Source organism: Anabrus simplex, chromosome 1, assembly GCF_040414725.1.
Source record: "Anabrus simplex isolate iqAnaSimp1 chromosome 1, ASM4041472v1, whole genome shotgun sequence".
Lineage (NCBI taxonomy): Eukaryota > Metazoa > Arthropoda > Insecta > Orthoptera > Tettigoniidae > Anabrus > Anabrus simplex.
Genome location: NC_090265.1, coordinates 189,592,277 through 189,615,474, shown reverse-complemented (window position 1 = coordinate 189,615,474; position 23,198 = coordinate 189,592,277). Strand labels below are relative to the sequence as shown.

Sequence of the window (23,198 nt, the reverse complement as noted above, 5' to 3'; positions counted from 1 at the left end):
TATGACTAAACATACTTTGTTGTTGATGATGGTGATGATGTTGATGCTTGTTGTTTAAAGGGGCCTAACATCTAAGGTCATCGGCCCCAAAACACACTTTAGAATTACTGTAGTGTAGTTATATTATTTGAAATTATAATGCTTGCTTGCTTTGTCATTACATAATTGTGTAGTGGGGGTAAAAATCTATCTAGGAATAGCTCTTAATAGAATTCTATTGTTTCAGTTAACCTGTTGTAATGAGGATAGTTTAAATTGCAGTTTAGAATTGTAGCATACCTATTTTTATTAGATACTAGCAAATGTGCCCATGCTTCGCTATATTGTATATGGATTTTTATGTAAATTACTATACACACGGTGATTGAAACTTTATTAAATTGCACGCCTCATAGCATTATCGAAGAAATGCCATTGGGAGGTCTCCATACGTTCTTTCCTGTGTAAGGTGCGAGTTATAGAACTGTGATGATGATGGCATGCACACCTGCCGACTGAAATTCACAATCGAGTTGGGAAGTATCATTATAATGGCAGGCCCCATTGACTACTGCTGGTCACAATGGATTTGGGGAGTTTTTGTTACAATGGCAGGCCACCTTTCCTACTTCCAGACATATTATAGTTGATGAGCTTTCGTTATAATGGCAGGCACCTTCCCTACTCCCAGTCAAAATTGAGTTATGCTGTTATCATTATAATGACAGGCCCTTTTCCCTAATGCCATTCAACTTACTGCCAGTCACATGCGAGTGGGTGGGTTTCGATTTTAATATTAGCCCACTTTGTCTAGTGCCAGTCACATTTTAAATGGGTAAACTTGTTTATAATAATGGGCACTCTTTTGCCTACTGCCAGACAGAATAGGGTTGGGGAGATATGCAAAAAATTGCATACTCCATTGCCTTCTGCTAGTTGAACCGAGAAGTGAATTCTTCATTAAAATGGTAGGCCGTCCTTACTAATGCCGGGTACACAGGAGTTGGAGAAGGAAAAAATTCCTACTGCTAGTTAAAGTGGATATGGGGAAAATTGATTACAATAGGAGACACCCTCCTGTTGACAGTCACTATCAATTATACGCCCCTTTTATTGTTCTACATGTTTGGTTCTAAAACATTTTCTCATACTTTATCTCCAATATTTACAGGTTAGAATGAGTTAGAAAGTTTGAATAGGATGAAATATCGGTACATTTTTAACACTTTACATTATTTTTTACATACTTATATGCAAGCTAGAATAATGAAATTTGGCTTGCATATGGCAATCGGACTTTTCAATGTATGTTCCAAACTTGATGACTATCTTTACTATAAGTGTGTCAAACTAAATATACATGTAAAAGTCACAAACTTTACGTACAATCGAGAAATACAGCCAAACCTAACATATAGTATAAGGGAGAGAGGTACCATGACAAGTCATAAGACCAAAGTTGTAGATCACTCCAAATTGAACGAAGATTGTTACCCCTTAGCCATCAAATACCTTGAAAGGAAGGTCAGCACCATCATTAAAATTGTCTCCATATTTTGATATTTTTCGGGGGTAAAAAATGAAAAAGTTACACATCTTGGGATTTTTCAGTCAGTTACAGGCTAAAAGCTGTAATTTTGCCAAATTTCAATTTTGTAGCTCCTTTGGCAGATTGTGCTGCCATCTTGATTTGGGGGGAAGGGGGTGAAAATTAGGAATTTTGTGAAAGTTTTTAAGCCCAGGAATCCTCTAGGTTTGCAAGTGGTAAATATAACCTGTAGGTTATTGCTTTGATAAATATATATGACTGTGTTCTTATGCTGAGCGAAAAATGTAAAGCCCCCAGCGTGTCCCCTCAGGGAATTTTGAGAATTTTCGATTCTTCTACAGACTCTGAGGTCATCAGATTCTCTGGTACGAGGTTGTAAATTTCTGAGATGCCTTGAAGTGCCGCATTAACGCATTAATTCATGTCTATATTCATTTTTATACCTTTATATATTGATTGCTCCAAACCAACTTGCTTTTGTATATATAGATGACAGATAAGCATGGGCACGTTAATTTCAAGATTCACTGCTCGTGAACCGTTGATCATATCGACAAACAGTTTTTTTCATCTATCTACATTTTTGTTCCTAAAACATTTTCTCGTATCTCCCATATTTACGAATTGATTTGGGTGAAATTTGGGTACCTCGAAAGGAAGGTCTGCACCGTCATTAAAATTGCTTCCATATTTTCCGCATACTTATGTGCGAGCTAGAATCATGAAATTTGGTTCGCATATGGCAATCGGGCTTGTCAATATATGTGCCAAATTTGATGTCTATCTGTACTATAAGTGTGTCAAATGATGAAATATACGTGTAAAAATCACAAACTTTATAGACAGTCGAGAAATACAGCCACATCTAATGTATAAGGGAGAGAGATACGACAAAAAGTCATAGGAGTAAAGCTATAGATCACTCCAAATTGAACTAAGATTGTGCCATCCGTTTTGTGATACGACTTAACCTTTAGCCACCAAAAACCTCGAAAGGAAGGTTTGCAAGTCATTAAAATTGCCTCCATATTTTGATATTTTTCGGGGGGGGGGAAGTAAAAAGTGAAAAATTTAAACAGCTTGGAATTTTTCCATCAGTTACAGGCTAAAAGCTATAATTTTGCCAAATTTCAATTTTCTAGCTTGTCTGACAGATAGTGCTGCTATCTTGATTTGGGAGGAAGGGGGTTAATAATTAGGAATTTTGTGAAAGTTTTTAAGCCCACGAAAGTTGTAGATTATCGCTTTGATAAATATGTACTACTGCATTCTTATGCTGGGCGCAAAATGTGAAGCCTCTCCTGCGTGCTCCCCTCAGCGAAATTTTGAGAATTTTCTATTTTTCTAGGGATTCTGAGGTCATCAACTTCTCTGGTACCATGTTGTAAATTTCTAAGATGCCTGAAAGTGTCTCATTAATTCACGTCTATTTTAATTTTTATACCTTTATATATTGATCGCTACAAACCGACTTGCTTTTATATACAGTGTGATTCAGCAGCCCCTTCCAATATCATTTGCTGCAGCCCAACTAATGTGCACATGGTTATAGGGGTGCTATTCCCCTGCAGGCGTACTGTATGGTACTAATGTTCAGTGAGCACATTTTGCACACGGTTCTGAACCCTAGCGAAATGTTATATCATCCGTTCGCAAAACATGACGCCTTGAAATCATGTAGCAACATCCTTTTACCATGTAACTGTGTTAATGTGTCGTGCCTCGTGACCGGCCTTAATAAAGAAGGGAATCAATGCATAAAACTAGATAACAGTGCAGTAATTAATGTCTTAAACACCGAACCGGATGGCGCATGTACTCCGCTCTCGTCGTACTACCAGCATGTTTCCAGCAGTGTAGTGTAGCAGATGTGGTTAGGAGTTCGCCTAACAATCGACAGAATGTGCCGGCAGCGCACAGTGGGCCTGGAATCATATCTAGCTGGACAAATGTCACTTTAATCTGGAATGCTTTATTTTTCACATTTTGTTATTAGACATGTACTGGTACTCTTAAATATACTAAATACAGAGTGTATCCATGATGATGATACAAACTTTCAGGGGTGATTGAGGTTGGAAAATGGATCAATTTCATATAAGGAACGGTAGTCCGGAAACGTTCAAGTAAAAAGTTATTAATAATCAAAATTGTTTAACGTCTGTGCGTTCTTAAGACGCCGGGATGGCAGAACTTTGTGCGACGATGCCATGCCTGCATTAACGCGGGAGGGCGCCATTTCGAACTCTTGTTGTAAATGAAGCAGCTTGTGAAATGTGTGCGGGTAAATAGACTTAAATGAGCAGAAAACCGTGTTTGGCACCGCCACTAAAATTGCTCACAGGCTGAGTAAAACCAAGGACAAATTTTCCCCACTTATACGTCCTGGGGTTGTTGTGACCCTAGGGATAACAACAGGCTGAGGACTTGGGTTCGGATTTCTGGGAGCGTATAGTCAGATCGGCAAAGTTTGAATATTGATTATATTCTGACACCCTAGAATATTCACACACATATATATCGATCTCATATACAGATTTAACACAATATACTGTGACACCATTTCAAACTCAATATCTTCTCAACTTCAGATCTTTCTGAATGTCTCTAAGTATTTAAGTACACATAATAAGTAAATTCACTGGTTGAATACTTAACTACGGAGTAGAATTGAAGCTCGTCCAGTTGAGGTCTTCTCTCTTCTTTTCTTCTGCGTTGAAGTCCCTGGAGCCCGTAGCTTTTGCGGCGAGGTAACACTCTCCTGATTACGAGTGCTTACTGGTTTACACTGATGACTATATTCCAACACCTAATTGGACTACTGGTGTGGAAAATCCTGTGATCGTTCACTGATGAATCACACTTACTTTAAGACCCTAGTGTGCCTGTAACTTGCTAACAGTTTTCAGCTACTTAGTCATGGCTCTACTCAAATTATTCCAGCACACTAACAGTTCTCTCGGCAATAGAGTCTACAGTTAAAAGCCTCCTTCGAGCGCTGTGAATCAAAAGCCTCCTTCGAGGGATGAAAGTCAAAAGCCCTGTTGTTTACGTGTTATGAGGTTATATAGCCTTCCTTATTCCTTCTTGAATAATTCACTGAGTAACACCACCTCAACTGGCCACTCGTACACATCACAGTGTCACTGTTCTCTGATTGGTTCCTTAGTACGAAACCACCTAGTCATGTTACAATTACATGTGATGTTCCAGAACACTGTGGAAGCTGTTTGTATGTCTCTTACACGTGACTCTGTACGTTTCCAAAGGAAATGCGTATCCACTTACACAATGTTTCACAATATTAAGACACAAAGCTCTTGGCTTACGAACTTCTACGCTACATCGAATGTTCCCAGTCTTTCTTTGGATTATTCTGTCATTTCTATTGTTATTATTATCATCATTACTCTAATTTATGAATTATAGACATATACAAACTCTCCTGTAATTTCCCTTCATATATACATGTGTTTATGTGCCTGCTACTTTTCAAATCACAGGCTTTATACTCTGGAGTCGCGGATTCGATTCCCGTTCGAGTCCGTTCGCTCACTCATTCATACGCGGAGGGCGCGTCGTGAACCGCCGCACATGACAGGGTATACGTAATTCCTTGTACTTGCAGTAAGGTATACATTGGCCAAACATGCTGGTCCATTGGTACCCGTATCAAGGAACATGAATGTAATATTCGTCTCAACCAGCCAGACAAATCGGCAATATCTGAGTACACTCTATCGTCGGGTCATGTCGTCATGTTCCAAGATGCTCGAGCTCTTACCCACACTAGACACTGCAGGTCCTGTATTATACGGGAAGCTGTGGAAATACATAGAAATGCTAACACTTTCAACAGGGACACTGGCTATCAATTAAGTAATACCTGGTTGCCAGCCATTAAGGATTTACGTAGGTAGTTTCCTTCACTATTATTATTCCGTCTCTGTGTTTTCCAAATTCATACGTTTCTCATTGCCAGATGTTTCATTCCAGGCTTGTGTCAATGTCATATGTTACATACACATGTTATGTGACCCTCTTAGACTGATTCTGATGGTTCGGTCAGCTTCCGCTTCGAACGCTAGCGCTGTGCCATGTCTGGGGAGCTATCTGGTGATGAATGAACGTACCATTTCCACTTCTGTAATTACGTCTAAATTTTAAAAAGTCATTGTTTAAGAAGCCTTTCTCGTGGACAGTCAAGATTTTCTTCTGATGACGCAGAGCAGAATTCTCTGCGAAACTTAAAGAATTTCACTTTATTTTCTTGACACGGCATAAGTCCAAAACCCTATACAGTATCATGTCTATATGTACGGGCCAGGAAAGCATCAATGGCAAGGCTAACTTTTTGTTTCTCACTCTTTGATGTTTCATGATCCACTCTCTATAGTATATATTCCCTTGATTTGAAAATAGTCTCTGTTTTTTAGTAACATAATGTGGCTTTATCTTTACTCACTGTTCCCAGAAATCATCTTCGTCGTCATCATTGGCACTTTAATTGTCGGCATCCTCATCCTCTTCGTCCGCAGCATACAAGGTTTGAGTTCCGCCGTAAATTGTCAGTTCCTGTAGCAACTGCCGCAATCAAATGGCAAAGGCTCATTCTTCTTATGCAAGAAAGGAGAAGCACTTGTTATTACCGCGTCAGAACTTAACAAAAACCTGTTAAACACATCTTGAATGTTGTATTCTCAATACAATTTGCATGACCCTCCCTGTTGCCTTAAGTGCTTATATCTTGCATCTTGTGCTTCTTCACTCAGCATACCTATTGGTACGATGGCCGATTCAATTGTACTCCCTCCATATATATATATATATATATATATATATATATATATATATATATATATATATGGGTCTTGTGCACGGTAGATGGAAGGATGTACCACGGATATAACTCAAGATTACATACCTGTTGTGTCTGAAGTAATGTTATCAAATTTATCGACATCAACAGAAAGTCCAGTAGATATGGCATGCAGAATCACTGCAAATCTCTTAATTATTTCTTCACTGATTCTGATAATTCTAGCTGATTTGAATGGGTCACGAAAGAATCTTTGATCAGTATTCCTGTCATTGTAATTTCCTATTCCTCCACGTCTAGGCTGATAAACGATTAGACCCATTTCAGAGTGAAATCGTGCTACTATCTGCTGCTCCTCATAGCAACTTTGACTTTGTCTTCGGTATTTCTAATCTACCATGCTTTTACATCAAATCGGTAGGCAATATGCAGAAGGTATTCAAAAAATCTGATGTATGCATGGAGGGGTGAAAGACTAATTGCAAAATGGCTGACATCTCTTTATGATCTTAACTGAATATCGTCCATTGTTTTGGATGTATTAAATATTTAAAAAATTTGTAATCTTCGCCCCGGACTCGAACTTCCCCCCTGACATGCTAACCCGCTCTGCTACTCCTTTACCAACTACACTATACTCTGCACGGCTTTACTTCTAAATTGAAGTTTTGCAAAACAAATGAGCATCACCTTTCCTCTGTTGCCAGCGCGATACGCCCGCGAGAACAGGTGATGCAATACCACCGCGGTAAGCAGTCCTTGTAAAATGTAATACCATACTCAGAAAAAATAATGAATATGGATTAAAAACAAATTCACAAAAACTACACTTACTAACAACATCTGACACTAATAAGAGAATATATTATTAAGAATAAAAGAGAATGAGGAAGTAAAACATCACTCACAGCTAATGGCTGGCACAGGAAGGAGGTTATGGCCTACAAAGGGAACACTCCACTGATCTGTCACTAGAACCCTCCAACAATATGAAAAACACACTAATTACTGAAGGAAAATGCGAAAGATCGCGAAGCGTACCAGATAATATACACGCTGAGTGAGATAGGTTAACCATGTGGCGAATGTAAATAGTAGAGTTGGCAGCTGGGTTTCAAGATCGTGCTCTGCCTATATAAATCGATATGAATGGCAGATTGGGATTGGTTGGATGCCTATACTTCAGCGCATAACCACCAGACAGAGCCAAAATCTGCCAAAACGTCAATTTAGAAGTAGAGCCGTGCAGAGTATACAGTTCTGTATGGCACACTGGGCAGCTTACAGCAGGTATTAGGTTTACTGCGGTCACAATATCAATTTAGTGTTTTGCCAGCATGTCAGGTTCATATGATCTAGAAAGCACACACACGTCTTCCAGTGTTTAATAAGAGTATAACATTATGGCGTCCTATCATGGTGAGGTGGTAAATATAGAGATATCTGGTTGTGTTGTCTGAGCATACTGGCAGGGCAGATGTTTTCAGGATGGAATGAATATTGTGGGTTGCATAAAACTACTTTGGAAGGGGCGGCTGAATCACGCTGTATATAGATTATCTTGGTTGCTTTTTCTAATTGTAAGAAGAAGCAGTAGTAACGACGACGACAACATTAACACAAGGATGACCATCAAAGGAAGCACACTTACTTGGTGTCAGACTACTCAAATATGACATCCCAACACAAACAAGGAAGAAACTGCACGGGACCAAAGCTAACTCATGAGAAAAGAGGCAGGGAGCTAGCGATGGGGAACTTGACCCTTCTACATGAATAATTAATTAAAGTTTTAAAAGAATTTAATAAAAATGAAATAAACCAAATGAACCAAAAATTACAATTAATTAGTAGAACAGAGAGATAATGTAAGGTTTAAAATAGTGAACATTTCTTAGAATATGTTTATGATCTTGTACATTATTTTAAACTTTTCTTACTATGTGGTGTAGAAGGTAGTAGCAATGAATAATCTCTTCAAATTATCACTCGCCTAACACAATTAAATTGTGTAGAAAATCCTGACCGAGCTCGATAGCTGCAGTCGCTTAAGTGCAGCCGGTATCCAATATTTGGGAGATAGTAGGTTCGAACCCCACTGTCGGCAGCCCTGAGGATGGTTTTCCATGGTTTCCCATTTTCACACCAAGCAAATGCCGGGGCTGTACCTTAATTAAAGCCACGGCCGCCTCCTCCCCAATCCTAGCCCTTTCCTGTCCCTTCGTCGCCATAAGACCTATCTGTGTCGTGGTGCGACGCAAAAAAAAAAAGACCTTAAGGAATTAAATAGTCAGCAATTGAAACCAAGGTTAAGCTTGATAAATATCCCCAGAAACTGGGACTCTTCTTATAGGTATAGTTTGTAACAGTGATGTATTTTGTCACTTGTTAATCGTTGCTTATTTGTAACTGCTTGCAAGTTGTATGAAATTTTAATCATATCGTCTTTGCAATTTAAAGAAACGATAAAACCATGAAGTTTCAGCAGGAAGCGTAATCTCGAATACCACCTGCCACTGAATAAGACCCGCATCCTAAATTTGAGATTGCAAAAAACAGAAAAAAATAAAAAATCAAATACCTTACATATCTATTTAATTTTCTTCAAATATACCACACATATAAATATAAACAGTTTACAATTAATAAAAAACTAACAAAATTCGTAAATAAAATCTGTCTAATCCTCAGGTCATTCACAATTCACCGTCGTCATCTGAAGTTTCACCACAGGAACTTTCGTCGCTGGCATCTTCCCATAAATAGTCGTCCTCACTACCGTCCACATAATTTGAAATTCCACATTTCTTAAAGCTTTTGGATACTAGATGGTTCGGAATGCACGCCCATGCGGTCTTGATCCAGCTGCATATTAGTCCCACTCAGGCCTCTTCACTCATCCGGCTGGTGTTAACGCGTGATCACCATCAGACATCCGTTGGGTGTACAACTGTTTCATTGCAGTTTTGAAAGGCCGGTTCACGCACAGATCCAACGGCTGTAGAATAGTAGTGAGTCCTCTGGGAATTATCGCAAGATTGGTTTTTCCTTTCCTCATCATATCTTTTACGGTATCAGTTGTATGTCCTTGGTAACTGTCCAACACAAGCATGTTTCGTTTTTGTAACAAAGTTTCCGGGCCATGTTGCCAAACTACTTCACCCAGTCCTCAACTAACGCACTGTTATTCTAACAATAACACTGGATGGCAAGTTTCCTTTCGGAAGTGTTTTCCTTTTCAGAACCACATGTGGAGGGAGTTTGGTTCCATCCGCTAATATGCAGAATGTTACCGTGCATTGTTGTTTTTCGTTACCACCTGTTCCGAAGGTTACACTTTTAGAACCCTTATATGTCCCGTGAAAGTGCTGTCTCGATAGTAAGCAATGGATTCAAAACGGTGCCTGCAGTCATTTACTGTGCATGAGAAACTTGAAAGTTGTACGCGAAGCTGAAATATACGGAAATCGTGCCATTGGCAGAAAGTACGATATTGATGAATTTGCGACAGCAAATAAGAATTTTGCTTCCTCAAATGAATACTGTGATACTGAAAAGCCGTTAATTTTCCTTCATATACCCCAGGGGGACGTTGTGAAATAGAAGTACGTCTCCGAATGCTCAGTCCCTTTCTCCGGTAAAAGTTTCGGATCCATCCGGGGCCTGCAGTAAAATCCTGTGTTTTGAGTTTTTTTGAGAACTCTAGTGCTTTCAATTGACACATTTCACTAGAAACACCATGTTTTTTCATGTTTTTCTATCACAAATTTGTGGAGTCGTTCTTCAATTTCCGGAAACACTGCATGAGGCCTGCGGAACACTCTGCGATCGCTGTTACTGTTTAGAAGTTTTCCTTCTTCTTCCGCCAATCACGAATAGACGATTCATCAATATCGTACTTTCTGCCACCGGAACGATTTCCATATATTTCAGCTCGCGTACAACTTTCAAGTTTCTCATGCACAGTAAATGACCGTTGGCGCCATTTTGAATCCATCGCTTACTATCGAGACAGCACTTTCACAGGACATATACGGAACTCGAATGTGAGCGAGGTAGACTTCCGCAACCAACAGTCTCGACTCTCGCAAAGTACGATATCCCGCGAGATCAGCTATTCGTGCACCCGCATGCCAGCAACACTTTTGAAACAAATGACGATCATATTTACCCATATTCTTTGATTTGCCATATTTCATTACCTTACATTTTGCGTTTACATGCCACTGTAACCGTATTGAGCAAAAATCGATCTTGTTTTCTAGAATGCAACTAAAACACAATAAGACCTGAATGCCCGTTTACATGTGGTATATTGAGTACGGTAACTGTGAAATCTATTTCAATGCTCCATTTAAACTTGTTAAATATTTATGAGAGTGAACGGCTTGAATGCGACCCGCACCCAAGATTTAGAACCAATATTTTGGGGAAAGAAGTGCAGGTGGTATTCGGGATTATACGGTAAGTGAATGTAATAAACTGGTGATACTAGTCAAATCAGTTCCCTAAGTGTGCATTCACAACTATGAGAAAGAATACCAAGCTTTGAGAGGTTTCCATGGATGGTACAGATACAGTTAAAGTTAAGTAGCAACAGAGTAGAAAATTGGAAAGGCTAACAAATTCTTTTCAAACATCAAATTATTTCTATTTTCACAAAGAGAAATTCTGGTACAAAGAGAATTATACTCTCTCTTAAACAGGAATATTGTAGAACGAACAACAAGAAATAAGTGGACGTTTCTAGACTACTTTTAATTTCAACAAATTGTAATAGTCAACTATAGGAAAGAGTAGCATAGCCTTGAGAAAAACATGACACACCTGCTACCCTTGCTAAGTTACAAAATTAGAATCCAATATATGTGATAATATTTTCAATATAAGAAAAACATAAAAATGGAACTTATAAGGTTAAGGGAAACGAAAATTTACTTGAAGATATGTAAAGAGAAAAAAGGGAAGCAAGCAAAATCCACATCTAAGTCCATTGGTAGACTAATTTTTAAAGACAGTCACAAAAATCTTAAGTGTCTGGCACTCGTAGATTGAACATTATTGCGCTGATATTTATTCCACCGCGACATGAGTGAGAATAAAGTAAGACCGGAGCTGGTCCTGCACAAAGTCCATTGCCCAATACTTAGAGAATAATGTCTCTCTAACTCAACAGATGAAGAGCTCCACAGTTGAAATTCCCCAATACTGTACCTGGGAATATCAGATGTCGAGTACCACCCTCCGACCAGGACCGATAATGAAAGTGGACTAATTTGTTAGGTACTTGATTGGACCCATTTATACCATTGTTCACAGATACATGTAGAACACACACGGAGAGTTATACATTCTGGAACCTAGTGGATCGATGTAATGTCAGTAGTGACGTCGAAGGGTGAATCGTGTAACAAAGCTGAGTTCAATCTGTGATTAGCCTCAGCGGAAGATATTTCAGTTGGAGATTGACGAAGTTCCATGGTGCTGTCACAGTAAAGATTTCCTAGTTAGAATGAAATTATTACAAGTTATTGAATTAATATTGAGATTAAATATTACCTGTTGCAGATGGAATGGCTTGAGCGTCAGAATAAACAAGATGCTAAACCGCAGGCAAAGAGTTCCTGGTTTGGTCGCTGGTTTGGATCAGGATCCTCAAAGGACCAGGAAAACTTGGCAGGTAAGCTGTATCATATGACATGAGCTTTAGGAATTCTACCTTATTTAAATGTAAATCATCATTTCCGCTAATCCTGATCCATCTCTGTTCAGGCAGATATGAATCGTCTTCATTTACTTGTGTCTTCCATCTTTCAAACACTTCACATCCTGTATGTTCCATTTCAGGTTACTTTGCTTTATGCTGTTCTTAACCAGAGTCATCCATTGTAATCTGGGTTTTCCTTGGCCCTCTCCAATTTCACATCTAACTTTCTGTTTGGATGATGTTCTTTCTTTATGTATCCAGTCATATGTTCAGACAATAACAGTTTAATTTCTCCTTTTGGCCAGGCTGACCAACAAAGACAGAAGAGCTCAGGTCTCCTGACTGAAAGTTGGTGGGTTTGATCTCGGGTCATTCCAGTGGTATTTGAAGGTACTCAAAAAATATGCGAGCCTTATGTCAGTAGATTTACTGGGGCATACAGAACTCCTATGTGACATCATTTCCTACACCTTGGCATCTCTGAAAAACGTGAAGGTAGTTAGTGGAATATCAAAAAATATCCCTTACGCCTCGTCTGTCAGGAGCGGTCATACATTATGATATTCCCTTTCCAGTCTCATGACATAGTATCGCGAACCACTCGCCTGCCATCTCTTAGCCGACAAAATACATGATGCTATATTATACTACCATCATTTGGTTCAGTGTGGAACTTAGTAAAATCCAGATACAATTTGACAGTCAGTCAAAAATCTATTATTTAGATGGCAGTGTATCCATTGTCTTTGTCCAGTCCACTCACGCACGTGAAGGCTTGAGCGATAATAAACAAACATGGTTGTCGTGTGCTCACCTAATTTTATATATAGTGTGCTGTTCAGTGTTGTATATGTCAGGTAATTGTACAAAACCCCAGTATTTTGGCACCTCTGCTGCGTCCTTGTACCCTAATGAATATATGTAATAGCATTTGACAACACCTACAAGTGAACTGGTGATGGTCAGTTTGTGTACCCAAACCCAACGGGTAGCTGATGCTGATTTTAAATCAACAGATCCCGATTTCAAGAAAATGCCGTTTACAGCAGTTTCAGGCTACAAAACGTAACCAATCGATATGCAATAATGATAATAACAATAATGAAAATCCATAGCCTGTTTCCAGTCATTCGACCGGGTCAATGAATGAAGCCCCCATCTAGCAGCGAGGATAGGAATTGTGCCAACTGCTGAAGCCTGTCGCACTCCTCTGGGGCAATGATTAATGAATGACAGATGAAATTAAATGATATAGGAGAGTGTTGCTGGAATGAAAGATGACTTGGAAAACCAGAATTGGTACCCAGAGAAAAACCTGTCTTGCCTCCGCTTTGTCCAGCACAAATCTCACATCGAGTGACCGGGATTTGAACCACGGAACCCAGCAGTGAGAGGCCAGCGTGCTGCCGCCTGAGCCACGGAGGCTCTAATAACAATAATAAAAATGTAAAATAATTTGTCTTAAATTGTACATATTGCTTTTATTTACTCCATTATAGCTTGCTGTAAATGTTTATTGGCCTAAATACATAATTAAAGAGCAAGTGTTATCTCTAAAATCATGAAAGATGAATACAGGTCATATATGATAGTAAGGCAGTAAAGACAACACAGAGAACTTTAATTTGAGGGGTAAGGGTTAAATCAACCTCTAAAACAGTTTTTTTTTTAAATTGCATGTTTACTGACCAATTTTCTGAAAGTTCAGGAAATGTCACAAAATTGCTAATTTCAAAAAATTAGGACACCACATTTGATAGTAGTCCTCTATAGCAAGAACCCCATTGTAATGCAAAGGGGCCATCCAAAGGAGGATCAAAGCAAGGGACAAGACCTTACAAAAGCCGACAAGGTCAACAGAAGAAAATTACCATATAGCGAGGGTAGAAGCAAAGAGGGTGTTCCGAAGGAAGAAAAGACTCAAGAGAAGGAGCTGTATATTAAGCGGCGGCTTTCGCCATGTTCCAGGGCACAAGAGAACTCAAGAATGGTTTCAAGCATAGAACATCATACTGCAAGGACAAGAAGGGTCTTTGGTTGGAGAGGAGATCCTGTCATGATGGGCGGAGCACTTTGAAGCGCTCCTGAACACTGAGGAGGCAGAGGCAAGGGTGCCTGAACATGTGACAGCTGGCCATTCAGCTACTGACAATGAGCAAGAGTCAGTCCCCGAAGTGGCGAGGAATGAGCCAAAAAAGGCGCAAGTAAATACGGCATAGGCCTAACTAAAGCCAATATTTGGTGTTAGCGTGAAGACAAAGAGCTAAAAAAATGCGTACTGTACAAAAAATACATTCAGTGGTCCGCAACAAGGATGCTTTAAAGAAGTCGAAGATGAAATTGTGAGGTATGTGCACGAAAAACGCAAGGACGGAATAGCCATACCGTGGCGCAATAAATTCGTTCGTTGACTTTCAACGTTCGCGATTAGGCCAATACATCGCTAGCCGCTGAATTTGGCCGAACCCGACAAGCGAGACGTGCGTGTAGCGGCAGCCGGTTATATCTGACGCTGCATAAAAGTAACAGTTTTATGGACAGCAAGAATAATTTCCTGACGGATTGTTGTATTGTAGAGATGCATGGAATAGGTATTGCCGGAAAATTTTCAATGAGTTCTCTTCGGTATTATGATGCCAATGTTGAGTTAATGGTTCTTAAACCTGCGGAAATAAATAATTGTGCAGCCGCCAAAAATAAAGAAATACGGCGTGACGAAAGTCAATGTTCGGCGTCTAAAAATAGTCAAAAAATGCGTAGGCCTACTGTAAGACAAGGCATTCATATGATTTTACAAACTTCTTTTTGAGCCTGATTTAAATTTTTTGAAGGAAAATGTGGGGTTCATCTTGGATTCAGAGATATACGGTACTATATTTTTTTCAGAATGAAATTAAACACACTTTCACGTAGTATCGGATTATGAAAAATAAACAAGTAAGCCGTAGTGTGGATATCATCTACAGAAATGCAAGTTTTGAACAAACTTATTGCCGTTTCATACTGATTTTAAAGTGCATGAAGAGTTTTCCGACTTTTATACAAAAATCGGATATAAGGACAATCCATTATAGCGAGTAAATTTTTCGCTATTATGAATTCTCGCTGTAACGGATTTCTACTGTATTTAAAGTTCGCGACTGAAGTAAGAGTTGTGATTGGTGAATCTGGGTGGTGATAGGTGGACTCATGCATTCTGATTGGCTACTCCAAGGCCAGGGTTTCCCTTATAAAGAGAGCGAGGCAGCATTTGTGGTCTGTCTTGGTCTGTCTGTGATCGGTCTGTCTGGTTGTCCGAAGTTTTGACGTCGTCTCGCTACCAGGATGGGCCACCTTGTGGGTAAGCACTCTTGATTTCCATTCCAGCTTAAATTTCCTGTAATGTTTGCTTGCTTTTTCATATAGGAGTCTGCCCTAACCTCACCTAGATTCGCCACTTAATTATTTATGATGCCTTCACTTTTCAGCTGGTCTTGCCTGTTTGTTTTCGAGGCATTCCCCGTTCCTTGTTTCACTAAATATGTAAATTATAGTTTAATATATTTACCTTGGGGTTTTGCCTCTGGTAGTTCCATGTCACTTGTACGCTAGAGTTTTGAAAGGTACGTTTAACTTCGCTGTAAATTCTAATAGCGTATTACGTTTCTTCTTACCTACTAAATTGCATTGTACAACTGGATTTGTAACTAGATGTATAGTTTGTTTGAATCTTTGAACTTACAGGAAACTATTGTCAAAGAACGTATATTAATAGTTGGTGTGTCTCAGCAGAACATGTAGATTTTACTATCGTCATGTGTCGGTACCTTCCGCAATGCAGAATTTGTTCGGAATTTATTTCTAAAGTCCATTTGAAATAATATTTTGAAAATTAAGGATCACGGTTGATTATTTCTGAAACTGCAACCTAAGCCGTATCCATGCCCTCGGTTGGTTCCCTGCTCCATCCCACCTTCCTGGTCTATTGTCATCTAATTGGCCCTATTGATATTTACTAAAGTTGTTATCTGCGGAGATCTGCGTAGTTTCAGCTGATCTTTCACTGAGTGTGTAGTGGTTTTTGGTACTGTGTAATTGCACTTAATTTTCTCGCTTTACTGTGTTTAGTGTTGTTTAGTGTAGCCGCTGAAGTAATGGTAACATCAATCATAAACATAAAGCCAGTCAGCTAGATGTGTTGCATATGAGCTCTGGGAAAGAATTTTTTCTGACTATATTAGTCACATTGTAAAATTACTAACTTGTTGGAGAGAAGGCAGTTCTGGTATACGTAAGGTTATGCCAGTGAGGCTCAACTTGTAGAATTCCAATGAGATACATACATACCTACATTATCATTATAGATTGTCATGCCTCTCAGCGTTCAGTCTGAAAGCCTCTGTGAATTTACTAAACCTCGCCACAATCCTCTATTTGCAACTAGTGCTGTGGCCTCACTTAGTTCTATACTTCTTATCTTTAAATCGTTAGAAACCGAGTCTAACCATCGTCGTCTTGGTCTCCCTCTACTTCTCTCATCTTCCATAACAGAGTCTATTATTCTCCTAGGTAACCTATCCTCCTCCATTCGCCTCACATGACCCCACCACCGAAGCCGGTTTATGCGTACAGCTTCATCCATTGAGTTCATTCCTAAATTAGCCTTTATCTTTTCGTTCCAAATACCCTCCTGCCATTGTTCCCACCTGTTTGTACCAGCAATCATTCTCGCTACTTTCATGTCTGTTACTTCTAACTTATGAATAAGATATCCTGAGTCCACCTAGCTTTCGCTCCTGTAAAGCAAAGTTGGTCTGAAAACAGACCGATGTAAAGATAGTTTCGTCTGTGAGCTGACTTCCTTATTACAGAATACTATTGATTGCAACTGCGAGCTCACTGCATTAGCTTTACTACACCTTGATTCAATCTCTCTCACTATATTACCATCCTGGGAGAACACACAACCTAAATACTTGAAATTATCTACCTGATCAAGCTTTATATCACCAATCTGACATTCAGTTCTGTTGAATTTCTTACCTACTGACATCAGTTTAGTCTTCGAAAGGCTAATTTTCATACCATACTCATTGCACCTAACCCCCTGTGGGTGGGGGCGGTAGAATAACACCCACGGTATTCGCTGCCTATCGTAAGGGGCGACTAAAAGGGGCCCCAGGGACTCTGAACTTTGGAGCGTGGGTTGGCGACCGCGAGGTCCTTAGCTGATTCCTGGCATTGCTTCCACTTGTGCCAGGCTCCTCACTTTCATCTATCCTATCCGACACCTCTTGGTTAAATCTTGTTCTTTTCCGACCCCGACGCTATTAGGTTTCTGAGGGGTAGGGAGTTTTCCATTTTCACGCCCTTCGTGGCCCTTGTCTTCCTTTGGCCGATATCTTCATTTTTTGAAGTGTTGGACCCCTTCCATATTTTCCCTCTGATTAGTGTTATATAGAGGATGGTTGCCTAGTTGTACTTCCTCTTAAAACAATAATCACCACCACCACCACCACCTCATTGCACCTATTTTCAAGTTCCAAGATATTAGACTGCAGGCTTTCGGCATGATCTGCCATTAAGACCAAGTCGTCAGCATAGGCCAGACTGCTTACCACATTTTCACCTAAATGAATCCCTCCCTGCCATTTTATACTTTTCAGTGGATGGTCCATGTAAACTACAAACAGCAAAGGTGAAAGATTACAGCCTTGTCTAACCCCTGTAAATACCCTGAACCAAGAACTCATTCTACCATCAATTCTCACGGAAGCCCATTTGTCAACATAAATGCCTTTGATTGATTTTAATAATCTACCTTTAATTCCATAGTCCCCCAGTATGGCAAACATCTTTTCCCTCAATCCCTGTGATAAACTTTCTCTAGATCTCTAAAATATAAACACAACTGCCTATTCCTCTCGTAGTATTTTTCAATTACCTGGCTCATACTGAAAATCTGATACTGATGGCCCCTCTGTGGTCTGAAACCCCACTGGTTTTCATCCAACCTCCTCTCAACTACTGATCGCACCCTCCCTTCCAAGATGCCAGTGAATACTTGACCTGGTATGCTAATCAATGAGATACCTCGGTAGTTGTTGCAATCCTTCCTGTTCCCTTGCTTATAGATAGGTGCAATAATGCGCTTGTCCAATCTGAAGGTATCTTACCAACACTCCATGCTAATCTTACTACTCTATGAAGCCATTTCATCCCTGCCTTTCCCCTATACTCCATCATTTCAGGTCTAATTTCATCTATTCCTCTGCTTTATGACAATGGAATTCATTTACCATCCTTTCCACTTCCTCAAGCGTAATTTCACCAACATCATTTTCCTCCCCATGAGCTTGGCTGTTCACAACACCACCTGGAAGATTTACTATTACCTTGAGAAGATGTTCAAAATATTCCCTCCACCTGGGATCTATTATGAGTTCACCTGAATTACTCAAAACACTGTTCATTTCCTTTTTCCTTCCATTCCTAAGATTTTTTATTACTGTCCAGAAAGGTTTCCCTGCTTGACCTAGCCTTTCCAGGTTGTTACCAAAATCTTCCCATGACTTCTTTTGGGATTCAACAACTATTTGCTTTGCTCTGTTTCTTTCATCTACGTACAAATCCCTGTCTGTCTCAGTCCTTGTTTGGAGCCATCTTTTTACATTTACGAAGATGTTCGCCTTTTCCCATCTTTACACAGAGTTGTTCCTAGGCATTACCTTGCTGTTTCTACTACAGCATCCCTGTATGCCACCCATTCTCTTTCTATATCCTGAGCCTGCTTACTGTCTACTGTTCCAAACTTCTCACTAATCATATCCATGTACTTTTGTCTAATTTCCTCGTCCTGGAGATTTTCTACCCGTATTCGTTTGCAGACATATTTCACTTTCTCTACCCTAGGCCTAGAGATACTTAGTTCACTACAGATCAGATAGTGATCTGTATGATCGAAAAATCCCCGGAAAACTCTTACATTCCTAACAGATTTTCCTGCGTTCGAAGTCTTTTAAGATATAGTCTATTATGGATCTGGTACCCCTAGCCTCCCATGAGTAGTGGTGAATAGCCTTGTGCTTCAAGAATGTATTCGTAGCTGCTAAACCCTAGCACAGAAGTCCAGCAAACGCTTCCCATTCCCGTTAGCTTCCATATCTTCCCCACATTTACCAGTCACCCTTTCCTTTCCTATCCTTCAGTTCTATTTCCAATTCTCGCATTGAAATCGCCCATTAGCACTGTTCTATCCTTGCTGTTGACCCTGACCACTATGCACTCAATGCTTCATAAAACTTGTCAACTTCATTCTCATCTGCCCCCTCACATGGTGAATACACGGACACAGTTCTTGTCTTAATTCCTCCAACTGCCTAATCTACCGACATCATTCGCTCATTTATGTGCCTAACAGAAACTATGTTGCGTGCAATGGTATTCCTGATAAACAGCCCTACCCCATACTCTGCCCTTCCCTTTCTAACACCCGTCAAGTACACTTTATAATCTCCTCTCTCTTCCTCGTTATCTCCCCTTACCCGAATATCACTTCCTCCTAGCACATCCTGATGCATCCTCTTTGCTGACTCAGCCAGTTCTACTTTCTTTCTTTCATAAGTCCCATTAATATTGATAGCTCCCCATCGAATTCCATTTCGTACGCCAAGTTGTTTCCAAGGAGTCCCTCGCCTGTCAAATGGGAGCGGGACTCCGTTACTCCCATAGGTCCGAGGCTTGCTTAAAATGTTCTGAGCTCGGTAAATTCATGAAGCAGGATGCTATCCTACTTACACATAGTCCAAGTGAGGATCTCTCCTCTAACGGGTTATGGACCACCGGTGTATTGTGTAGTCCTAGCCGCCTGAGCACAAGGAGGGCCATGACTCTGAATATGTCTGAGATGCCCGCTCCCATTCCTTAGCAACTGGTATCCTGACTCTCAGGACCACTTACTAGGCCACCCTTCCGTTGCCCATGGTTCACGAATTAGGACGTGACTACTGTAATCCAGCCCACGATCCAACGAGATATAGCGGATATTTTAGATTTGGGCGATCAGATGGACTGCATCACTGTTGACATATCCTGGCCTTGGATAGGGTACATAATTGGAGACTACTGATGAAAGTGAGGGCTATTAGACTAGACAAAAGAGTGGGTGAATGAGTAGTTAAATAAAATAAAATTTAGGGTAAGCGAAGCATTATCTGGTCTTGTAATTATTAAGAGGCGAGGCTACACAAGGCAGTATTAGTGGATACTTATGTCTTCTTGATCTCTTTCTCTCTCTCTCTCTATATTGTACCAGTAAAAGAGCCCGACTTTATGAATTAATTTTAAAGTTAGCACGAAGTAGTTCTCAGGGCGATACTGGGTGGTTTCTAGCTAGGGCTTGGTACAGGAGGCAGGGTCCTATCTACAAGAAATTTTTTAAATAGATTGAATAATTGGTTTATTCAGAAAATGCATATTAATGTGCACATCACCTTACTGTTGATAGTCACTTTCTTCAACATCGCATTTTGATGACCCGTACTCCCAGATCACCAGGCTGAACGGGTCTGGAACACGTTCTGCAAGTTGCCAATATTACGTTGAGATAACGCCGGAACACCCAGATTGGTTTGATACGTGTTTGAATCTCAAATGTTCGACGTTCTGGACGATCTCCGACGTTCTCCGATGATCTCCGACGATGTTGCGGGGTAATCACTCATCACATAACTTACACAAGTGTCCACATTTGCAAAGTCTCCCAACACTTTGGTTTAACCTTTTCGCTGCTAATATTGTGAGCGACTATCCGAACCCTCGGTGCTGAATTATTTTTTAAAAATAAAATCGCCTCAAAGTGCATGAAAAATATGAAAATTGTGCAAGATATTTCACATGATTTGGCAAATAATTCCAGAACAGCTTTCGTTTTAATTTTTTCACAAAAAATAACAACAGAAAAAATCAGGGTTGTCCATGTGAGCCAAAAATAAAAAAATTATATATTCCAATTTAACAAGTGCTAAATTCTCACCAAATTAGACAACGCTTTTTCAACAGTTACGGATGTGAGACATTTTAGCTATTTTTCAAATCAGGGTTGTCCATAATCGTCAAAGTACTCAGTGGTCATCGCCTTGAATAGATCGGTTATGACTAATTATTTCATAATAAAAAGCTCAAGTAACATTACAGTAATGTAACAAAAATTAAATTTAAGCCAGGATTGGCCAAAATAAGAAATGTAGTGAAAACACCAAGTTCTAAAATATCAACTCACCTAATATACACCAAATTGTTTCATAATTTACAACACACACTCCAATGTGCCCGTCTTCAAAACTTCACTAATGTGTGGTATATTTCGAAGCAGGGGTGAACAGAGGGCCACGTCACATTTGATGCACATATACTGGGTTTCTCGCCTCTTCTTTTCGCCGGTTGTTGTGTTGGAGCAGACATGGCAGCATCTTGGAGTAGGCTGTACAGGGGATGGGAAATGTCTCTCTGTTAGTCTGAGTGGTTGGTCACCAGATGTAGGACGTCCTCTTTTACTGGTTTGTCTAGATACGTGGTACTTCTGGATGAGTTCCCTTATGAGCTGTAGCTGGAAATCTGCTAGTGATACGTTCTGTCCAGTTTTGACATTGAAGAGGGCATGAGAATTTAGTACAGTGATGTCCAGCTGATGGAAAAAGAACTTTCGGTACCATTTCATTGACTTCCGCACACACTCTATAGAACTGATCATCACGTCTGACCGGTCAACAGGACCCATATACTTATTATAGTCAACATCGCAATGGGGTTTCTCTACAGGCAGTCTTCTCTGCCTGTCCTTCTTCCCTGTAGGTATCATTTTGTCTGTATGTCGTGTGGTCAGCATACAAACTTCCTTACGATCGAACCACCTGATGGCAATCACGTTATCTGTCGCTTTTGATTCAGTTTGTCCTTTCTTCAATTTTGTAGTAAATTTCGGCATACCCCTCCTGTTTCTCCTGACGGCACCACTTGTGTTTGTTTTGTTTTTGTGTAGGTGATCGTACAGTTGTGGACTTGAATACCAGTTATCTATTTACAATGTATGTCCTTTCTGCAAGTACCTTTCAATTAGCGTCAAGACAACTGCACCTGATACCCCAAATTCACGTTCAGGAATTATTTCTGCAGTTGACCCAGTGTAAACAATAAAATCCAGCACGTAACCGGTCTCACAATCACAGATAACAAATGTCTTTATTCCAAATCTGTGTCTCTTAGATGGGATAAACTGTATGAATGAAATCCTGCCTTTGAAAAGCGTCAAACTTTCATCAATGCAAATGTTTTCAAACGGGGTGAACGTTTCTCTGAACTTATTTCTGAGATGGTCAATTACAGGCTTTATTTTATATAACCGGTCACCTTCAGGCTGACTGTTGTTGTCATTGAAATGTAACAACTGCAATAATAAGAGATACCTGTCTCTAGACATGAAATCCGAGAACTGCGGGGTCATTATTAGAGGATCAGTTGACCAGTATTCAAGAATTGTAAGTTTCTTCATTCTTGCCATAAGCATTGTCACGGCGAAAAAGACGTACAGTTCTTCAGGCGTGGTTTCCCTCCATTTCTGTAGCCTTGAACTTGGAGACGGTGGCATTGTTTGCGTAACAAATACAAAGTACTTGTTTGTTTCAACTGCTATATGCTCCATAATTTCTCGTGAAAAGAAGCACTGAAATACGTCTAAAACTGCTGGTTCATCATGAATCACACCGAATGATATACCTGATGAACTGTCATCAAAACTGTGTATTACAGGACTAAACATATTACCCGTGCGCCATTGAAATAAATCAGGTTCGGAATGAATTCTTTTCCTGGTTTGTGGAGTTGGTACTTGAGGCTCTGCACTATCACTGTCATCACTGTCATTAGGACTGTAATCACTACCCAAATCACTGATATCTGAGTTCTCATCTTCCGATTCAAGGGTATTCACAGCTTCTATAAGTTCGAACTCGGAAAGAACGTGCCGTCCGCTACTTGAAGCCATTTTTACAAACCCTGGATACAGGTGCTTTGCAGGAGTGCCAACCTAGATTGCGCGCTGGGCTGAGTGCATTATTTCAGATATTTGACCGTAGATAGCGTTAAAATGCAGTCTCCGTTTTGACTGA

General features: G+C 40.0%; 1 protein-coding gene across 1 annotated transcript in view; it reads left to right on the top strand.

Annotated features, from left to right (window-relative positions):
• The window catches only part of LOC136885511 (intermembrane lipid transfer protein Vps13), a 1,358,975-nt gene that overhangs the window by 161,245 nt on the left and 1,174,532 nt on the right, over nt 1–23,198 (top strand). The window contains exon 9 of the mRNA XM_067158109.2: nt 11,916–12,027. Within this exon, the coding sequence (XP_067014210.2) occupies nt 11,916–12,027 (112 nt within the window). The remainder of the gene's footprint in view (nt 1–11,915; nt 12,028–23,198) is intronic.